The following is a 22,728-nucleotide window of genomic DNA, read 5'->3' as shown; positions in this document are numbered from 1 at the left end:
CTAAGGGGCGGTGTGCTTGTGACGATGTCACTGGAAGCAGCAGTGTTGGTCATTTGGCCCTTTCCTCCATTTCTGAGATTGCTGGAAGAACATAAGTCTATTTGAGGTTCGAGCATGTGGATGGTCCTGTCTCTTGGCTGTATTAATATCTATGCATTGTTCACTTGGCAGCCATATATATTTATTTTGTATTTATTTTATATTTTAACTGTTTTAATTATAATTGTTTTAATTGTTTTATGGTTTTATTGTTGCAAGCTGCCCAGAGTCACTTGTTGAGATGGGCGGCTATAGAAATCAAATCAATAAATCAATAAATAATTTTTTTATATTGACCTCAAATTGACATAATGGGAAACCAAATTCCAGATTTCTTGGGGAGAAGATTATAGAGGCTGAAAAAATGTACTGTAGTTAGTGCCCATTGGAAGCCCAAAGCACAACAGGAATGCAACATTTATTTTATTTGTTCACATTTCTAGGATTGCCTACTCATCAGTGACAGCTGCTCATCATCTGCAATTGATGAGAACCCTAGAGGAAACAGATTATCTAGACCGATTTCAGTCAGGTTTCAGGCTGGGATTTAATACTGGGACAGCTTTGGTTGTGCTTGTAGATGACTTGTGGTGGAGCCAGGATAGAGGTGTTGAGATGATGGTATGTGGGAATGACCTTGGGAGGCAGGAAGAAGACCCACAGTCTAGGCAATGGTCTGATAAGAGACGGCTCAGTCTACAGAGGGGGAGAAACATGGGAAGCATTTCAGAATGGACCCTCCCTAGTTTTCCAGAGACCAAAAAGAGAGGAGGGGAAAGTACTTTCAATCTTCAAGATTCTGTTTAATGTAACCTTACAATAAAGATAGTGCTGATGCTCCTGGTTGTGCTTCTTGTCTGGACTACCTTGAAGTGCTAACAGGTGCATCCATCCTAGTGCTTCTTGATCTCTCCATGGCTTGCAGTACTGTCGGCCACAGTATCCTTCTGAGCTGGCTCCATGAGTTGGGGATTGGGGGCACTGTTTTATGGTGGTTCTCTTCCTTTTTCTAGAGCCAGTCAATGTTGTTGGCAGGAGAGATTGTTCCATTGGCCCCTCCTTTGTGGGGTTCCCTCTCCCTTCTTGTTCAACATCAACAGGAAACTGCTGGGTGAGGTCATCCACCAGTTTGGGGTTCGGTATCATCAGTATGGTGATGATATCCAATTATATCTTTTGACACCAGGCCAGCCAAGTGAAGTTTTAAGGTACTGTCCCAGTGCCTGGAGGCTGTATGGGTTTGGATGGGGAGGAACTGTCTCTAACTCAATCCTACCAAGACCTACCAAGAGTGGTTGTGGGTGTTTGGGCCATCTAGATCTTCTTGGACTCACAGCTCCTACTCAATGTGCAATGGCAGCTGTGGCCAGGAAGGCCTTTGCACAGCTTTATCTAGTGTGCTAGTTCTGCCCTTTCCTTGGCTGGAAGGTCTTTCAGACAGTCACCCATGCCCTAGTCACCTTACAGCTTTACTACTGCAACACACTCTGCATGGAGCCACCGTTGAAGATTACCCAGAAGCTTCAACTGGTCCAGAAGCAGCATGCCTTGGTATGTCCATGTAACACCTCTGCTTCACAAGCTGCACTGTTTGCCAATTTGCTTCTGGGTACGCGTCATGGTGCTGGTTACTTATAGAACCCTTCATGGCATAAGGCCTGATTACTTGAGGGACTGCCTATCTCCCATAGTATCTGTCTGGCTGATTTGATCTGGCAGGGTTGGGGTGCTCTGGGTTCCTTCAGTTAAACAGTGCTGTTTGCCCAGGCCTTTGGTGAGATCAAGTGAAGCCCCCATGGATTGTGTGCATCTGTTTCTTTGTTTCCATTCCTATCCAGTTTCTCTCATCTTTGCTATCTTTTATTCTTTTTGTTTCTCATGAGATATATATATATATATATAACTTCTGAGCTGCCCATAGTCACTGGGAGTCAGGCGGTGTAAAAATGTAATAAATAAGTCAGTCAGTCAGTCAGTCAGTCTGTCAGTCAGTCTTCTCTGGAGAATTGCAAGATTGATGTCAGCCCTTCAAGGTAGTCCAGACCAGGAAACCCAAACCATGAATACTAATACTACCTTTATTGTAAGGTTACAGTAACAGAATCTTGCAAGTCTGAAAGCACTTCCCCCCTCCCTGCCTTTACTAGGGAGGGTCGATTCTGAGATGCTTTCTCCACCCCCATCCCTCCTTTGGACTCAGATCTCTCTTATCAGACCCTTGTCTAGCCTGCAGATCTTCCTCCTGTCTCTCAAGGTTAGTCCCATAGCCCATTACAGACCTGAAGCATGCCAACAGTGTCAGATTTTATGGGATGGGCGGAGACAATTAGGGGTAGATGGTGCCTCAAAGACTCAGGCCCTATGCCACGAAGGACTTTGTAGGTGACAATCAGCAGCTCGAACTGCACCCAAAAGCCTACTGGCAACCATGGCAGCTCAGACAATACCAGTGTTACATGTGTGTATAGGGGCACACCTATAATTGCATTCTGGGTAGCTATAGCTTCCAAGAGGTCTTCAAGGCTGTGGCTTCTGTTAACAAACATTGTACTTTGATTAGAAGTACAACCATTTCTTCTTTGAATTGTATATTTTCAAACAATCAGTAAATACAGATAGCCATATTTGCTAATCAGAACAAATCAAAATAATAATAATAATTACAAAGTAAGATTCCTATTGGGAATATCCAAAAGCCTTCAATTAGGGGGACCGGAGGAAATATATGCTAATTGGAATTTAATACTTGCAGTTTACAATGAAGGGCATGATTGCAAATGGAGAACGTTATTCTGTTTGGGCTACTGGACAATAAATCCCATTAAACAAAATGTTTCATTCCATGCTAGTGAGAGTTTAGGATCTCTATTCCTCATTTCTTGACTTCAGATAAGGTGAGTGTGTGAAGAGCCCCATGATGTGTGACTGGGACTCAACCTGTAACCCTAGCAAACTTTTTCGGAACATTTTGCCTCTTCAACCAAGTACAGGCAGTCTTCACTTACCGACTGCAATTGGGACCAGCAACTCCATTGCTAAGCGATGCAGTCATAAAGTGAAACATCACGTGACCATGCTTGACTTGCAAGTCAGTTCTGTTCCAGTAGTTAAGCAAATCATCCACAGTTGTTAAATGCAATGTCACGTGACTGCAACTTGTGACTTCCTGCTGGCTTCCCCATTGACTTTGCTTGTCGAAGCTGGTTGTGAAGGTTGTAAATGGTGATCATGTGACTGCGTGACATTGCAACCGTCATAAATGCACACCAGTTGCCAAGCACCCAAATTGCAATCAAGTGACTTCAGGATGCTGTGACTGTTGTAAGTTTGAGGACTGGTTGTAAACTTACTTTTTCAGTGCTGTCATAACTTTGAATGGTCACTAAACAAGGCAGTCATTAACTGAGGACTATCTGTAATAGATGGAAGGGGATTCTGTCTGGAAATATTGGAAAAATGAAGCAGTGGAGGCAGAAGTTAGCAACCAGATAACCAGTACTGAACCAGTAATGAACAAGAGAGACAAAAGAATTACAAATCCAGGCATTGCCTGACACCCCCTCCCCAAAAAATCAGGGAATAATTTTTTTTGTCTTATTTCCTTGAAAATGTGGTGTAAAAATGGTTAGAACAGAATGAGCATGTCACTTTTTTTATTTTTTGCTATATTTGAGACAATTGAATAGGACCCTGTTAGTGATAGGAGATATTCACAACTTGCTGACTACAAACATAAATCAGATTTAGAAACCCATCTCCCAAGTCTATACTGTGAGGTGGCACACGGGAGGGATCTTTCTATTTGCATGCCATGGAACAGAGGGCACACCTACTCAGAGCAAAAATGTAAAATCTGCCTGATGATTCAGTGAGTTGCATGTATATATAAGCAATAATAATCTTCAACATGTGTTTAATATTGACCAGATGGGATCCCTGACAAATTATAAATTGCTCAGGTATATTTCAAACATATGAATTAGTGTGGGAAGCAAATTCAGTTTGGAACGGGAAAAACAATTATACTTAATGTGCTGCACACATGGTGGACATGAATATTAATTTCCTTTGAATAAAGAAAATGAAGAGAGACGTTTGTTTGAGCTGGCAAACTTGCTGGTGATGCTTCTTCCAAAAATACTCTGAAAGGTCCTTGCCTCCCTTTTTCACCTCTAGGAAATTTCCTTTCCATGGACTTGCAAACCCCATCATCTCTGCCCACAGCATTCCAAGATCTTGGTACCGTGGAAAGAAGCCCAGAGAAAGCCATGGCCTCTGGCAGCGGGCAGCACGTAGCCTTGTCCCCAAAAGGAATGCTTCCTTTTTCCTGCAGGTATTCTATTCTATCAGTCAGAGCTTTTGTAAATGGTGGGATTAACTGACTTCCTATGCTTCTGTTCTTTCTTTGATTCCTTCTGCTTATCTTCAGTGAAAACTCTAACAAGAGCGCTTGAGGAGTGAAAAGGAAAGAAAGCAGGAGGCAGAAAGGAGCAAATGAATGAATGAACCAACAAATGAGATAACCAACAAAAATAATCTTTTTTCTCTCTGCTTAATCATGAATGTATGGAAAACCTTAAGCTGCAGTAGTATTTTGACACTGGGCACCCCCCCCTCAACACCCATTAATCCTTTTGAGGTTCATCTTTCAGACCACAGCTCTGTTCTGCTGCCAACTCATTGGAAGTGTTAGTGACTGGAGAACTGTGGCCTGCTCTCTTCAGGACTTCACACTTCATTTTTCCAAGTTCCTGCAAGTGGCAGCAAATATTTCATCATGCTGGTTTGCTGGCGACTATCATAAATCACACTTAGAGCCCCCCTCCCCACAAATATCCAGTCCTAACAGGGCATTATGCTTTTCCTTTCCAGTTGGATCCAGTGGTAAATGAGGGCTTTTTCCCTCCTTTAAACCTGTAAAATGAGACTTTAAGAATTGGCAACTTTCAGAATGTAACTGGACAGCGGAGATTTGAAGAAGTTGTAACTATGAAAAATGGGTTTTGTCATAGTTCTTTTACAATGAAGAGGGAAGCAGTATTTAATTTCCATAAAGAGCAAGTCATTTTGAGAACTAGCATTGTGTTGATTGCATAGACTCAACCAGCAGAAAAAGTGATCCTTTATATTAGAGTAAGCCAGACTGGTCCAGTAAAAAGCATGGTGCTTCTCTCTTATTCTAGAAGCCGTGTGGTGCTCATTTTATCCAATACAAAAAGGTAGTTTAGGAATCCATGATTTTAATCTGATCCATCTATGGCAAACAATATTACTTTTAGCCTCCTGTAAAATTATGCATACACAGATCTCTGTCACTACATCAATTGTGTTCTCCTTATAAAGATTTTGGACAGAGGTAGCAAATGTAAGAAAAGGCGTTTGGCACATCTTTGGGCCACTACAACACAATTTCCATCATCCATCATTCTTCTTTCATAGGCAACAAATACAGTAGAAAAAGCAAAACCCTGCTATCTCTAATTAACAAGTTCAGATGCATCATAAAGAATTAAATTGTGAATATATGCTAGAAAAGGTTTTTACTGGCCCATGCCACTTTGCTATCTGCCAGAATGTCACAGAAGTTTAACTTTGAATTGTCAGTGAGCAGTTTTATTGCTGCATTAGTGGCACTTATTGGAATGTCTTTTCGAGTGTAAAGAAATGTGGAAAGAAAGCTATTCCATTCTGGATATTCCAGGGGAAGAAAGCCAGGCTGCTCGGTATCCTTCCCTCCCTTCTGGATTTCAGTGACTTTCCAGTCTAAAGATCCTGCTTTCCAGCAACAGGCCAGTAGCTAGGCAGACACTGCATAGCCAGAATCTGATTCCAGGTTAAAGTACTGACCTGCCAGGTATCCTGCAGAGGTGACTAGGAGAAGATGGATATTTTTTTCCAAACTGTGTGTACTGAGGCCTTATTCAGAGAACTGTTGGATATAGTCAGAAGCTTCTTATGAACAATTTGGGACATTCTTTGCATGTTAGTCAAATCCACTTTCACTTGGACTCTCAGGTTGGGACAGATCACACTGATGTGACGTTGGCATACTCTTGTTCAGTCATTTTGTTATCTATACAGAGATCAAAGATGTGGGCAGAAGGTTTGGAGGAATAAAGGCTACCAGCTCTGTTCTTGACTTTTTCTTTTCCTGTTCCATTAAATCAGCCAAGGTGGAACTGGTAAACATGAATGACTGATGCTTCTTTGTAGAAAGGAAGGGAAGGTACAGTATTTCCTTTTTAGAAGAGGTCGATATAAGCTCTTTATTAAAGAAAGCTTCCCAGTTAAAATGAGTAATTATAAACCAGTCTCAAATATACAATTTTTGTTCAAGAGGTCCAAGAATGTAAAAGCTTTGCCGAAAAATCATACCTGGAGGCTACTGATTCTTTGGACCCATTTCAGTCCAGCATTAGATTGAGATACCCAGTAAAGCTGAGATTCTTTTGATCACCTTGATCAATAATCTGCACTGGGAACTGAATAGGGAAATGCAAGCTTGATAGTTCTCTTGGGCCACATTTGGGATCAGGACCTCAGAGTACTATATCACAGTGGTTCTGCTTCTTCTTGTCAGGCCATACCAGGAAGGTGGTGTCAAGGACTTTGGTTACTGGACCATAGGATCTCATGGCATCCTCTCTTCTCTCTGATGTTATGTTATGTTATGTTATATGTATATATAATTGATACCTTTGAGCATTGCCTTAGATTCATTAATTGGCAGTATGAAGATGAACCCCTGAGATTAAAGTTAGACCAGCTGGAGGTGCTGCTGGTTAGAAAAAAGTCAGGACTGAGAACTAAGATTCAATCTTTTCTGGAAGACTCTGCGTTCAGCCTAATTCCTTGACCTTCCTTGCTCCTATGCTGTTTCTGGATTGCCAGGGTCGGCTATCTGCACCTTAGTGTTTAATATGCTGGCTGCACTCATTCTTAAACTGGCCTGATCAGGTAATAGTTATCCATGATTGCATCACTGATGTTCCGAGACTCAGAATAATTTTGCAATCTGACCTCAAGGTTTGAGATTTTTGTATGCTCTTTGTGTTTCCCTTGTGTGTGTGTGAGAGAGAGTGAGTGTATGCAGACACTTGCATGTACACAAACATGCACAATTTAAATACAGTGGAAAAAGCTTCTGGTCTTTGTAAATAAAGTAAACCATGCTATTACAACATGATCTGTGTGTGTCTATTCTTGAATCAAAGTATCAAGACCATCTCATGCCCATGTTGGAAGATGTACACTGCTGCTCGTTATTTTCTGGCTCAGTTCAAAGTATTGGCTTTAATCTTTACAGCTTGAAATAGTTTTGGATCTGGCTTTCTGAGGCACTGCCTATCTTGTTATGAATCTCTTGGACTTCAACATCTGAAGAAGAGACCCCTTTGAAGATGCTCCCACTTGCAGAGGGCTGCTGTCAATGTCACTCTCAAACTGCAGAATGCTCTCCCTTTAAAACTGAAGTTGGTTTTCTCTTTTTGTTTTCAGAAAAGATGTAGAATTATATCTTGTAATTTAGCCTTTGAAAGTGTTTTGATTAATTTGTAATGTTAATGCATTTTTATGCTATGATTCAGGTTGCTTTATGCTATAATTATTGTATTCTTTTATTACTGTAGTCTGACTTAATGGTTCCATCAAGACATTACTTTAAATAATAGCACAAATAAAACGGTACTAAAGAGATGAGAGGACAAGTGAAATCTGGGGACTTTCAAAAAGGTAAACTTAATCCAAATTTGCATTCTAGTTTATGTATAAATGCTGGAAGCTTCCCAAAATAGACAGATATGTTGGCCATATTACCCACTGAAAAATTCACTTTCCCATCCATGCATAATCACTGTTCATGGGGACTCATGCACCAACATGTTTCTACAGAAAGGCAATTGTGTGAGCACTGTATGTTTGAGATAAAATGAAGAGACCGTCCTGACGTAGGATATTGCCACCCAGCCAGGTAAGACTTTTGCAGATTAATGATAGGATAAACCCAGAGGCAACATCTAAGAAGTCAGTATAAATATGTAAGAATTTAAGAATTTAAGAAAAGGAGGCAATGTAGCAGATGGCAAGCTGAACAGAAGGATTAAGAAATTTCAGCATCATATATTTGAAAGGAAATTAGTACAGATCTGACTCTTAGTTTCTCATGTCCAGAATGCAAATGACTTTTCTTGTCAGTAGGGCTGCCAACCAGTCATAAATGTGCAAGCCTGCTGAGTAGAACAATCTCCTATCAGGTGTACAGTGCACAGGCCAGAAAAAACAGTGAGCCTTAGCATGCTCCTCTCCTGCTACTGCTAACAGGTCACGTGCTGTTTTTGCTCTACTCCACAGCCTTCTAACTCTATGTGGCCTCTGTCTGCCTCAGTTCCATTCAAAGGCCATGCCTCCTTCACCCAGAATCTTCTGATCTCAGTACTGCAAGATCTGGACGCTACCCATCCGCTCAACCTTCAACTGTCAATCTTGCAGTGAGCATGTTTGACTGAATCTTTCCTTCTGCAAGTGAATAATGCAGGCTATTTATTTCTGCTTATTATTATGTATTAACAAAAATGTTTACATGTTTCCATTTATAAAGGCCCCAGGATCAGTAAAACCATCAGCAATTAAAAAGAGACAAGAGAGAGCAGATGTTCAAAATTCAAGAAATTTACAGGGGAACTAAAAATCTTTTCCCTTCCCCCCACAATCCCTTTTCATTTCATACTGAACCCTTTAGAATGTACATGTATAGAAGAGACTGCCTTATTATTGTTAATGTTTCAAATAAAGAAATAAATAGTATGTTCAACTGTGCCTCAGGCATCCTGCCAAGATCAAGTCACCTTCCTGAGATGGTGGACTATCCCACAAGAAGGTCAAAAAGGGACCACAGAAGAAACTGTGCCAGCCCCTCACAATTCTGGATGTCAGTGGGATCCTATGGATCTTAATCAAAAGACAAGTTCATCTGAATGGACACAATTGTCTTTCTCCTTTACTATGAAACGTCAGAGTAACATCTGAAAAGCTAACTAATGAATTGGTGTTTGTGTATTAGGTGGCATACAGACTTCACCACTGACTTTTGCCACACAACACACACAAATTATCTCCAGTGCTACCCACAGACACTAGAAAGGTAAGCCTGCAATACCTTGTACAGTTACCCGAAGTAGTCTGTGTTGAACCGGGTAGCATTTATGTTGGAGTATGTATGTACTGTGTGTGTGTGTGTGTGTGTGTGTGAATCTGACTGTGTTCATAGCTGCATTTCTGTTGGAAGAAATGGACCTAACTGAACATTACAGTTTGATTAATAAAGACTCTACCTTATTGTGAGTAATGTATGTGGCAACACAGAGTGATACAACTAGATCCTGCTGATATGATTGTTACTGAAAATGACATTATGTTTTCAAAAATTCAGAATTAATTCCAAGGGCTACCTTTCCAGCACAGATGGCATCTCTGAAAAGAAGCAACTTAATTTAAGAATTATTTCAATGGCATGCTCAGGTCTGCACTGTACGATCATACATAAGGAAAATGTATCTATGATCACCATCACTTAGTATAAATGTATGTCTTTTTCAATTAGATTTTATCGTTCAAAACAAAATTTTCCTCAATGCATTTTTCCTTCTTAGCTATCATGATTGGGAAGAATGCCTGCCAGACTTTAAACTAGTTTGGGTATCAAATAAAAGTTGTTGACAAAGGAAGATAATCTGTAACAAAACTATGACCAACTGAAAAGATAACTGGTATAGAATGGAACTATATATTCTCTTTATTTAAAACATATTTAAACAGCTAATTTTATGCAGCTGCCTTTGAATTCCAATATAATTTGCCATTCAAAGTTCCTCATTTATTTCTCTGCAAGGAGCAACAGCCAGTTTGGACTTGCTTTGAAATGATAGCTTCTTCATCTAGATACTTGCAGATTCTAAAATCAATGAACTATACTTAAGCATGCAAACAAAGTTGATTTAGGCTCCAATTCTATGCTCACTCCCCACAGAATACAGTGAGACAGCTTCTAGTAAGATACTGTATGTCTGGAACTTTGCTCTACAATATTTTTATGAACATTTTGATTATAAAGAATGTCAATTTATCAATCCTGCAATGCAAACATTAATATGAAGTGCTCTTCATTCTAAAGATGTATTTGTGTCTCAGCACCTTCCTTACTCTGCTAGTGTCTTATGATCATGGAAGGCATATTTGGTGTAGTAGACTGATACATTCCTTGCAAAGTGCAATCAGGGAATATGTAAGGTAGAGAGTGCCAGTTTGGTGGAGTGGTTCAGGCACCAGGCTAGAAACCAGGAGACTGTGAGTTCTAGTCCTGCCTTAGGCACGAAGCCAGCTGGTTGACCTTGGGCCAGTCACCCTCTCTCAGCCCTAGGAAGCAGGCAAGGGCAAACCATTTCCAAAATCTTGCCAAGAAAACTGCAGGGACTTCTCCAGGTAGTTGCCAGGAGTCAACATTGACTCGAAGATACACACATACATGCACACACACAAAAGTATGGGTAGTCCTTGTTTAGCAACCACATTTGGGACCAGCAACTCAGTCACTATGTGACACAGTTGCTAAGTAGAAAATCACATGACCACAAGTGTGCTTATAATTTTACTTCAGCTTTCCTTTTCCCCACTCCTCCCCCTTTGGAATGCTCCCCCTGGCACTGGGATAATTAGCAAGAAGGAAATTAATGTTTGCATTGGAGAGGAATGGATTACAAGAGAGTAAGCAGGCACACAATGGGGAATACACATTGAGAGGAATGTGCTAACACTAGCTGTTTGCCTAGTGCACTCATGGCTCTGAGCCCCAAGCCACTTAGGAGGCAAACAAAAGCCCAAGATGTGAAAGTGATTAAAGTCTTGTCAGTTACAGGCAGCAGCTGTCAATGCTCATTAAGGTCACAGAGTTGAGCTTGTTAACTTGTGGTTAGCACCTTTTGGGGAAGTGCTCCACTGTGGAGAAAAGCAGCTCAGGAAGAGATCTATCTATCTATCTATCTATCTATCTATCTATCTATCTATCTATCTATCTATCTATTCAATTTCTATGGCCGCCCATCTCAAACAAGTGACTCTGAGTGGTGAACAATCATAAAATCAATTAAAACCAAATACAAACATGATACAAAAAATAAATATATATAGCAGCCAAGAAAAATCATAATGGTAGATGTTTATATATCCAAGAAATTGATTAAGCAATCTCTCTGCTCTGCGGGGGAGGGGAGGGGAGGGGAGGGGAGGGGGGGAGAAAAAAATGTATCAGGCACAGGACAACACATACTGACTGTAATGGTGAACATGTAACAGAGAGACACTGTGAAGGTTGTAGATGTGGGCATTTCTTTGCAAAATTACTTTTTCACCACTGTCATAACTTCCAACAGTTGCTGCCTGAGGTAGTCGCTAAGTGATCTACCTGTATGGTAGCCTTCCTCAGCTCAGTATCTTCTGGATTGTAGGAGCTGTCCTCCAACATACCTACAGGGCACTAAGTTGGAGAAGGTTGGTGTAAGGAATCATGTATGGGAAGAATTTAGAACATTTGAAACATGTTATATAATGCATATGTATTATTAAGTGTTTGTTCATCTCCCTTTTTATTTTAATTGTATGTTAGATCTGTCTCCATTCCCCTCATGAAAACAAGCACTACTTTCAATAAACCTATCTCTGCAGCTGAGGAATTTTTTTAATGCATAATTTATGATGCATTGCTTTGTACATGTTCTTTTTCCTGTATCTCAGCCATGCAGGTATCATCACTCAATAGCCATGCTGTGACTATAATGCTTCTCACATGGATTAAATTGGATTTTATTGATGGCAAATGCTGTTTAATGTGCTTTCATGTCAAGAAGGAAATCTGAAAAAGAATTGTTTTTATGGTGTGCCCTGAATGAAGCCTTTGTGCAGTTTAATGCTTACATTTGTATGAAGGAAGAACAATATTTTTATCTTGTATGCACCGTTGTACACACTATTTAATACTTTCAAGTATCTGAAGCAGGGCCAGGGGTAGAAAACACTAAAGAGGCCTTTTCATCCCTGGATCAGATGGCAATTTTCTTGATCTTAAAAGGGTCTGCCATTCCTTTGCAAGAGAATAATTGCACGGCAGAAGAATCTAGGTATGGTCACATCTCATTTCTGTCTTTTGTGTCTATATGAGGGATGAGTGTGTGAAGGCTTCTGGGTCCATATGGTTTGGCTTCTTACTGATGTGTCAACACACCATGAAACTGAACCACACCCATGCAGTAGGCTTCCATTCCTTATCTCATTTATTAAAAACATGTGTTGGGATGCAGTCATTTCTGTTACCCCTGCACATTACATGCAGATATGCTATCCTTTCCTTCAAGGTAAAATTGAATGACTGTTTGTGTTCTTCTATTTTAAAAGGAAATACTGACTTGTGTCCTCATTCCATTTTCAACAAGAGTTTTACTATTAGCACAATACTTCTCAAAACCTTTGTTCTCCTACAGTATTCTTGCTAGAACCTCTAAAAGCCATTCTAGGTCTCTTTGTAGTACTGCATATCTCACTTGGTAAAAGAAGAGCAGAGATTATTCAGAAGACAGACATCCATAGAAGAGATTCAATATTAGCTCTTACCAGTTATTCACAAAAGTTAATGGGATAATTTAATAAGGGATTACTACTGGCTTAATGAACTGCTGCTTCAGACACACCCCCACCAGTACTATTTGACTTGTGCCAATTTAGGGTTTAAAGCCTTGTTAGTGAATTTCATTAGATTATTCTCATAATTCAGATATGGACAATCAGGACTACAGGTGGCCCTGAATTGCCTTTTGCAGCCCCAAACCACCTTTGACAGGGATAGCCAAAATCACTGGTGCAGTTTCCTGCCATTTTGAAGTGAGTAACACATAGAAAGTGTAGTGTAAACTCCAAAGAGGCTTAATACAAGTTAAACAACAAAGGAAATACCCTCCCCTAAAGATAGAAAGGGCATAAGCCTAGCTACACCACTTCGTACCGTTGCCTCACCCACTGCAACCTTTGTCCCTGTCAGATGAGATCCAGCCCTACAACCTTCACCAGCAAAAGAAGATCCACTCCTGTGGATGCAGTACTTTTTCAGATTATCTTTTCCAAAAATGATGCTCAGAAACTATCATTTTTATCTTTTCCCAGGATGAAATAGATTTAATAGCTGTAGGCCAGTAAAGTTAGACCTAACTTTGCCCCAGTCTCAGGGAAACATGAAAAGGAAGGGGGGGGGGGCGTCCAGGTGTGAAGAATGCAGAATCCTTCTCTGCCCATTCTGCTTTTCTATTTTTCTCCTTCTAAGTGCATAACTTTCCTATAGGAGAGTTAAGGGGGAAACAAGCTTCTCCGGGTGAATTTGCAAGGAAACTATCACTGGAGATGGGAAAGTGCTATAAGCATCCTTTTTTAGATCCATATTTTTAGATCCCTGTATGTAGCTGCTGCATCTAGATTGTTCCTCAGGAGATGTTTACCTTAATGGGAGTGAAGACAGCTCACAGGGATCCATGGCAAGGTTTTCCATTCACCTGCCTAGTGGAATTATTGAGGGTATGCCTCCCTCAATAATTTCAGGAACACAATTAGCATTAAGCATTCAGATAATTAAGAGATTCTGTTACATATGCTGTGAGACCATGCTTCCTTAAGATGATGGTTTTCTAATAACTCAGGATTATTGGAGGATATTTAATCAGTGGGAGCTAATGACAAAGAGGTATTCTCAGAAAGCCTGAAATCTCTTTATAGTACTTGGAATGAAATGCTCAACTGAAAGTCACAACTCTGCAATTTAAAGGTGAGAGCAAACAACTCATAACCAGAATGGGAGCCCTGCTGCATTTTGCATTTGTGATGAATCAGAAAAGGTTATAATAATTCATATTATATTAAAGCAGGGGAGAAAAAATACCCCTCCCCCCACATGCAGATCCTGACCTGGATCAATTCCTTTTGCAGCTCTGGCCTCACTTGCTTCAGGCTTGCGCGCGCGCGCGCACACACACACACACACACACACAGAGAACAACACATTGTTGCAAAATCCCACAGTGCAGGCGGCCTCTCACTGTGAAATCCACCCTGACATTTCTCACTCCCCAAGTATATGATGTCCATAATGATCTGGTAGAATTCCTGTTAGGGTATCAGGGTATGTCAAGTTGTAAATTGAGCAAGTAGAATTTATTTAGGTGTAATTTACACCCCCCGCCTGCAAAGAGGAAATGCATCTCCAGGATCTAGGCAAAAAAACAAAAACAAAATCCAGACTGGATTTGAAATGGTAATTCGTTTCCTCTTATGGTTAAGGGTTTGGTTTACTGAGTTTAAGATGTTTTTTTAGAAACTGGAAAAGCATATTTACGCCAGAGTTACTGTCTGCCTTCCCTTATGTGATAGTTTGCCAGTATAAATGGCTGTGGATATGGTACAAACAACCATTAAAAAGGTTCTATTACCCCCAAAAGGCCATGCTTTACTGAATTGTTTCATCTGCACCAGGTTTTAATTTACAGACAGTTCAGTTGACTTTCTCATTTTGGCACCGTTACTGCTGACCTCCTTTTTTCACCTAACGGCAGTGGCTTCCTGTACGCCATCATATTTTGCAGAAATGTCAAGACTCTTTCCCTAACTCCTTCATGTTGTTCTTATCTCTGAAGTAGCCAAAGGTCACATATTTCAGCAAGCAAGCCTGATTTGTTATCGGATATAATCGAGCCGTCAACTATTGCTATTTAACAAGCAAGCGGGACTCCACGATGGCAATGTCTTGGAGCTGGCTTGGTCCCGAGCTGGCTATACTGCATCAGGCTAACAAACACTCCACAAGATCTTGAGGGAAAATCCTTTCCAGCCGTACTCTGCTAACACAACTGGCTAGAGACTGAATTTGATATGTAGAAAGCATACTCTCTCACACATTATGCTGAACACATTTGTACCCAGCAACACACGTAAGGAGAGGGATCTATGTTTTTTTACCAGGACTTCAGTGTCAGTCTCAGCTGGGTGCAAAAGGATGGCTTAGGACAGAAGAACCAGGAATCTCAGGCACAGACATAACATATTGATCCTAAGATACTGACTTGGGATACCCTGCATGGTTTACCACCAGTAAAGGATTTTAACAGGCTGGGGTTTGAAGTGGGTGGTGTTTGGCTGTTGCTGCATTCAACCATTGGCAGCAAGGACTTTTCTACTGTAAATCTCTTCATGGCCAGGCAAGAGGTCTTGCCTGCCCAGCTTCAGCTAATCTTGGCTCTCTGATGGGTATCCCCCCGATATATATGTTTATAATCACCATTTGATAAAAGGTAAAGTCTCCTCCAAGCTGAGCTTGACTCTTAGTTCACTTCATTGACACATCCACTCAGGTTTCTAGGTGACGATATGGAAGCAGATTGCTATTGTCTTCTTCTGGGTTATTTTTTTCTACCTCCCAGTCCTACAGGATGGGATTTCTTTATGTGCCAATCATGTCCGATACTAACTTTTTGAAGATCAGCCAAGGCCAGTTTGGGGCACATTATGAGGTTTAAACATGCACAACAGCCCCAGTAGACTCCTTGTTCCATCCATTGAAAACATCCACATTTGGGATAGAAAGGAACATGGGACGGTGGAGAACTTCCCCTCTCACAATTTTACAGAACCATTCAAGTGGCTCAAAGTCACTCTGGATTGGCCCGGCATATAAACAAACTAACAAACTTCTTATAAAAAAAAATAAGATATATAAAAAAGATGGTACTTGGGCTCTCCACTTTTTAGACTTCTCTGATAACAGTAGGTGAAAATCATGCGCTCTTCTTGGCTGTGTGTAAGTCTGCTACACATCAATATTAACTCTCTTTTGGCAAAATCCAAAGTGCTCCTGCCTCCCACTGTTTGGCCACAGATCTTACCTTTGTGGATAGATGTAACTCATATTCCAGATATTTTGGGAAAATCAAAGATTATTTGGCTTAAGAAGTCATTAACACTTATTGTGAATAATCAAGTTCTAGAGGTCTTCTCATGGAGTAAAAGAATCACCACTGTAGGATAACAACACATGTGTGCATGGAGTTTCACAGCCACAGGTATCAAGCACACAATTCCAGATTTAGCTCAAGAATAAGTCCCACTATCCTCAGGTAAAGCCCTTTCCATTAAAGGATGATTCAGCTCAAGAGAGCAAACTGCTTCACTCTTTTTCACAAGGTTCAGCTATTGAAATGGATTCTTGCACCCGTCAGTAGACTTGAAGCTGATATTTTATGTTACATGAAAACTCAAAGATCTGTCCCTGGCGAGGAGCCCACAATCTGCAAAGTGTCAGGCTTAGCTTGGATATCCTGTAAAAATATCTTTCAGGGAGAAATATATTGCTTGAAAAACTGAATGTACCCTGTTAACTAATCTTGTAAAATGTGCTAATAATTGGAAACATATGTAAATGTTCCAATTTTGACTGGAAGGCACTTTTAGAATTCTTCAGGCAAAAATGCACAAAGACTGTTGTGTGAAAAGTTACAGGAATTTGTATTCAAGAAAACATATGCCATATATATATATATTCTTGCCTCCTATCTTGGAGAGCCTTCCTAATTGGGATTCCCTAGTTTAAATAAATTAAGGGCGAAATCAGATGATAGGTTGAGAGAGCTGTTAATCCAAAGCAGCTGCAACATCTCTCCCCCCAGTTTGTGGGGAAGGGGTCTTTATCTCTTCTGTTCAATGCCATTTTTCTAATCTGTCTTGCTCCCACCCAATCTATCAAGTCATCCTAACAGGTAACGCTATGTGGAGCTGCCCAATATCCAACATCTAGTCAATGTGTTGTACCACCATCACCACTGCTCCATGTTTCACAGCACCTGAGAGTTTTACTCAATCCCCTTTAGGTATTCCTGGTCAATTCAGTGTCTCTGTAATCCCTGAATACTATGATAAACATACAAAAACATGGAATTAAAGCATTTTACTCTTAATAAGGGCAACTGATAGACAAGTGATACGAAGATATTCCTATCCATGTATGTATAAAAACTGCTCTTAGAATAAAAATATTTGTTTCAGATATTTGTATCTTTACCTTCAATTACCTTCTCTGGGAACCTGGCATGCCAATATAAAGAGATCCCTAAAAGAAGGTTAAGCATGTGGTGACAGTCATTTATTTTGTTTCTTTTTCTTTTCATATTATAATACATAGAACTCAAAATGTACAGTATCTAAAGATTAGTTTTTAAAAAACGCATTCCCATTTACTGTTTATGCTTTGGCTGCTTTTTTAACACCATGTCATCCAATGCAGCACCACAAAAAAAGAATACATTAGCCTCACCAGGATGGTTTCAGAACGTAGCTTTTAATGTGCCTTGTAATGGTTTATCGCAGCACCCAGATTACGTCTTCATCCTTTGACCATCAGCCCATCTGTTATGCCTCTTTTGTCCCTTCTCCCCCTTGAAAGGCTAAAAAATGCAACCCTACGAAGATGTGGAAGTTCTACAGCACTTCATTTTCACAGATTTTGTGGGGAGGCCACTTCAACCACTGTCCTGAACCTCATTCCCCTTCTTCCTCCCCTCCTATTAAATCTCTTGAACTCAATCCTATGTGCATCACGAATGTCTGTACACTTCCACATGCGCTTCTGCATGTACCCAGAAGCATGCGTATAGCTGTAAAGGCTCCTGAATTTAGCTCGGTACGTTTACTTGGTTTCACAAATTATGCAACAGCAGCAACAAGAACAAGAACAGAACACTGGAGTTTCAGACTTCTTTGCATTTGATTCAAACCTCACCACTTTCTCATTCAAAGTAAAATAAACGTATTTTGAGGTAAGTTACCTAAACATGTGCACTTTTGTTTTTTAAACGTATGCCTATATGACACATTAATGGTGAGGATCAAAAAGCAGTATTATCCTTGCTTTTTAAAAGGTAATGTGCAAACCAGAGGCCACTGGGAATTGCTTTATATATTATTCTGTCGTCACTCACTCACCCACTTTTTAACCCAGTCCCAAAGTGAGAATACCATTTACTACAAACATACAAAAGCAACTTACCAACAGTTTAAACAAGTAAAACTTACAGAATACTGTAGTAGAAAAACCTAAAAAGATCTTAAAATTTATTTCTTAAATAACATAAAAGCTTATTACACAGGCTAACAGTCTCAAACCAGATAGACACTGCAGTGCCCTTTAACTCAAAGCTTGAAGAAATATGTTTCACGATGTTGCTTAAAGGTTTGGCACAGGATTATTAAGATAGTTGCAAATAAAAGCTTGTTTAACGCAGAACATTGGAATATCAATATTATTACACAAGCAGATAGTGAATCAAGGAAGAAACAAAGAGAAGAGAGGTTGAGGAGGGTGGGAAAGAAGAAAAGAAAAGAGTTCCCTTGTATTTAAGGTGAAACAATGTTTATTAAATTTATATCCCACCTTTTCTTCTGAAGCTCAAAGCGGTATACAGAGAGCAATTTCCTCTCCTTTCTTCTCAACTACAGCAACCCAGGTAGGTAAGTTGGTCTGGGAGTGTGGCTGAGGCTACATTTGAACCTGTCCTACCAGGATATTTATGCTATAGTGCAAGGGCATCCTATTTTTATGGTACTTTGCTGCAGTACAACCAAGAAAGAGTACTTATTCCTAAAATCCAACCTTGCTCCCAGTTCTCATGCTCTGCTAACCACAGCACAAAGATGCCTTGCTAATCTTTCATAAAGGGTACTCTGCCACAGCAGAATGGCACAGGGTGAGGTCCAAGGGACTGATGCTCCTTATAACCCTTCCTCTGTGCTAAATCCACACCTGAAAAGAGCCTAGCCGACAAGCCTGTAGAACAGAAGAGGGGTGCAGGATGAAGCAGGAATCCTTCAATCATTGCCTTTGTCTCACATTAAAACTGTAAGGACAGTACCAGTCACTGCTTTTTCACTGAGGCTGAATAGAACGCCTGTCAGGGCAGTGCCCTGTATTTTGGCATACTTTTCTGTTGACTCAAGGACTGAAGGAATGAGCAAGAACCCAAAATCTCAATGCTATTATTTAGAAGTTCCACTTCAGTCAAAAAGAAAAACAAGAACGAAAGCACATTAAGAGTTGTAAACCTTACATTACTTTTCTATGAGGGACCCTAACGTATCTTCAGATAAAATATTCTGTTCACATAAGAGCTTGACCAGCCTTCATGTACCCAGAAGCATGCGTATAGCTGTAAAGGCTCCTGAATTTAGCTCGGTACGTTTACTTGGTTTCACAAATTATGCAGTGGTTAACTGGGTTTTGCTCATAGTTCTTTAGCTCTAATCCAGAGATGTGCAATGCTTTTGTGGCCATGAATGGGGGGTTTACAATGGGGAAAGGGACACTGTGGCAAGGGGCTGCATCATACACACTGGTGAAGCTGGGATTCTTCATTTTTCCTGGTCTGAGAGGTGGCAGATCTGTTACTTTGAAACTGCATTAAGCTGACTGTTTTTATATGCTTCCTGCCTCAGAATGGTTGAAAGGTTCTCTGCTATTTTTTGGCAGTCACACCACTAAAGCAGTGCCATCTGAACAGGGACAATAGAAGGCATAAAACATTTCAGGCCATACGTGGCTCTGGGCTTGCAAGCTGCACGCTCTCTGACCTAAGCTACTGATCACTATTTGGAATTACATTGTTTTCTGTGGTTAGGCAAGCAATTTGCTAAACCATGCTTTAAACACAGTCCCATGGATTCACAAAAAGGGGCAAAACAGTTACAAAGGACATAATAAAGCCAGTGACTGTGTATGAGGGAGGGAGGGAAGGAGGGAGGGAGGAAACACCTAGAAAGTCAAGAGCTATACTCTACGACCAGTTCAAACAGGGATAGCAGCAGAAATGCCATGTGGCGAGGAACTGTCAGTCCCGATGCTGTGATCTTGTTGCCAGACAGGGGCTTATGGAGGAGAGGCCTGGAGATCTCGCATACTTTCTGGCTTATTCTCTTGGTGTTCATCTTAACAGAAGTCAGCTGCTCCCCCTTCTCACTTATCCAGGGTTTAGCAGTGAAGTGTTTAACATCTGGCCTGGCTATTATTACAAAAGAGAACATCCTGCTCTGCTTGGAGAAAACCATCCCTGGCAGTAAAAGGATGCAGACCTTTGACAGCCGCCAGGATTCCCAACATCTGCCTTTATCTGCATCTAGCGCAAGGTTTCCCTCATCTCACTAACAAAATGCATTGCTGTCCTGCTTACCTGGCTGGTATTTCTTGCATTATGCCCTTCAGTAAGATCTGGGCTTGGATCTTCTTCATGGGAAAACTGATGCAGTATGTTGAGACCAAGCAACCAAGGTCAGCAGAAGTTGGGGTTTTTTTGTCTGTGCATGTTGTTGTTTCTGACAACTCCGGAAATGAAAAAGTGAACAAAAACTCAAGACAGCCTCAGCATTCAGGCCCTTCTTTTAAAAACAATCATAGCCAAGTGTAGATTAAAGATGAAAATTAGCAGAATGAAAGTGAAAGAGACAAAAGGATGTTAACTGCTAATTGTCAAGATTTCTCAAAGCTTAAGACTCTGGTGCTTGCAGTAAAAACATTACAATTGAGTTTTCATTTTGAAGGTCCTCCGTTACCCCCAAAGTTAAACAAAAATAACATGTAATGAACACATCAGAATCATAGTAGGAAAAGTCCATATCAATCATCTAGCTCAGCTTGCTCAGCAATCTACTAAACCGTTTGTTTGTTTGCATGTTTATTTAATATGGCTGCCCATCTCACAATAGTAACTCTGGAAGGTGTATGAGGGTTAAAACAACAGCTGCAAGTAATGACCCATGATGCCTGAGGTGAACAATATATCCCACTCATAAAAACCACATCAGTAGCATCGCTCCCCTATTCTTCTGACCTCAGCACCTGGGGAAACCATCTCCCAAAGGTGGTGATCCAGTCCCTGCTTGAAAACCTCTAGAGCAGTGCTTCTCAACCTTAGCAACTTTAAGATGTGTGGACTTCAACTCCCAGAATTCCCCAGCCAGCATGGCTGGCTGGGGAATTCTGGGAGTTGAAGTCCACACATCTTAAAGTTGTCAAGGTTGAGAAGCACTGCTCTAGAGAGATGGAGTCCACCACTGTTCTAGGCAGATTTTTCTACTGTTTAACCATTCTTATTTCCCGATATTAATATTTTCCTAATATTCAACTTGAATCTTCCTCAACCATTTGTTCTTGGTTTATTTCAACAGAGAAGGATCTACCTCCTCTTACTATCATGTCTTTTCTTAGTCTTGACTTTTGTCAGGGAAAGATGCCCAGCTCCTTTAACCATTCCCCAAAGGACTTGATTTCCAGACCTCTCATCATCCTAGCAGTTCTCTTCTAAACTTGTTCCAACTTCACCATGTCCCATTTAAAATATGGTATCCAGAACTGGGCACAATACTGCAACAGCAGACTAATCAGTATAGGGTACAATCACTCTATAACGTCTTGTGAACTGGACACACTGTTTCTGCTAATTCACTCTAATATTGCATTGGGCTTTTCAGCTGCTTCATTACCTGCTTGGTCATGTTCATGTGTGGCCCATTAGTACTCCTAGAATTTTATCACATGCAGTGCCACCAAGCCAGATCTTGACAAACCTGTAGGTAGGCACTGGATGTTTTCCTACCTAGATGCAGGACCTTGGCACAACTGAAGATCATCATGACAGATTTGGCCCAATGTTGAAACAAGGTAATTTTGAATTATGAATTCATTTTCTAAGGTATTAGACAATCTTCCTAGCATGGTGTCATCTATAAATTTGAATAAGCAACCATTACATCATATCCTCTAGGTCTTGTATTAAGATGTTGAACAATGAACCTGGAGGGCCCGACTTGATTTTTCCTCCGGTACAATGCAAAACCATTTTCAAGTACCCTTTGGATGCAGTTGTTCAACCAGTAGCAAATCTATAGGACCACAGTACCATCTAATCCATGTTTATTGACTTTATCAAACGTTTTATTTTGATTAAGGTATAGTAAATCCAAAGCATTCCCTGAGTCTACCAAACTAGTTACTTTGTCATTAAAAGAGATAAGCCTACTTTGACAGAGTTTGTTCTTGATAAACTCAGGCTGGTTCCTGATAACAGTAGCACTCTGTTCTAAATGCTCAGATACATGCTACTTGACAATCTGTTCTAGAACTTTAATACTCATTAAGCTACTGGACAGGTCTTCCCTCTTTCCCTTTTTGAATATTAGGTGATTTTTCTCTTCTCCATGTTTCCAGCACCTCACCGATTCTCTATAGCTTTCAAAGATTACATTCAGTGGTTCTGAGGTCACTTCTTTAACAATCTGATTTGCCTGGCCCTGGAGACTGGAAATTGTTTACAGAAGCAAAATGGGTTTTAGCATACCTTTTATTAATTTAAGCTGCATTCCCTCCCCTCTGAATCATGTTAGGAAGGGCTTTCTCCCTCTTTTGAGAAAAGAAAGGCACAAAGAAGGTGTGTTACTTCTCACTTTTGGGGCACAGCTTCCTTGGCTGTTCTTTTACTTCGATATATCCCTTCTCCCAAAACCTTGTAATATTTTGCATTACTCACCAGCCTTGTCTCATTTTAAGCTTTAGTCTTCCTAACTCCATTC

General features: G+C 40.5%; 1 protein-coding gene across 6 annotated transcripts in view; it reads right to left on the bottom strand.

Moving 5' to 3' along the window:
* The window catches only part of RUNX2 (RUNX family transcription factor 2), a 165,135-nt gene that overhangs the window by 28,411 nt on the left and 113,996 nt on the right, over positions 1–22,728 (bottom strand). The window contains exon 6 of one of the 6 annotated variants that reach the window (XM_063317218.1): positions 567–735. The exons of the other annotated variants lie outside the window; for them this stretch is intronic. Coding sequence (XP_063173288.1) covers positions 731–735 — 5 coding nt within the window. The 3' untranslated portion in view covers positions 567–730. Of the gene's footprint in view, positions 1–566; positions 736–22,728 lie in introns of those variants that run through there. 6 annotated transcript variants of the gene reach the window in all.

This window comes from Candoia aspera, chromosome 1, assembly GCF_035149785.1.
Source record: "Candoia aspera isolate rCanAsp1 chromosome 1, rCanAsp1.hap2, whole genome shotgun sequence".
NCBI classification, from domain to species: Eukaryota; Metazoa; Chordata; class Lepidosauria; order Squamata; family Boidae; genus Candoia; species Candoia aspera.
The sequence above is the reverse complement of the archived record's forward strand: the minus strand, read 5'-3'. Positions and strand labels throughout refer to the sequence as shown.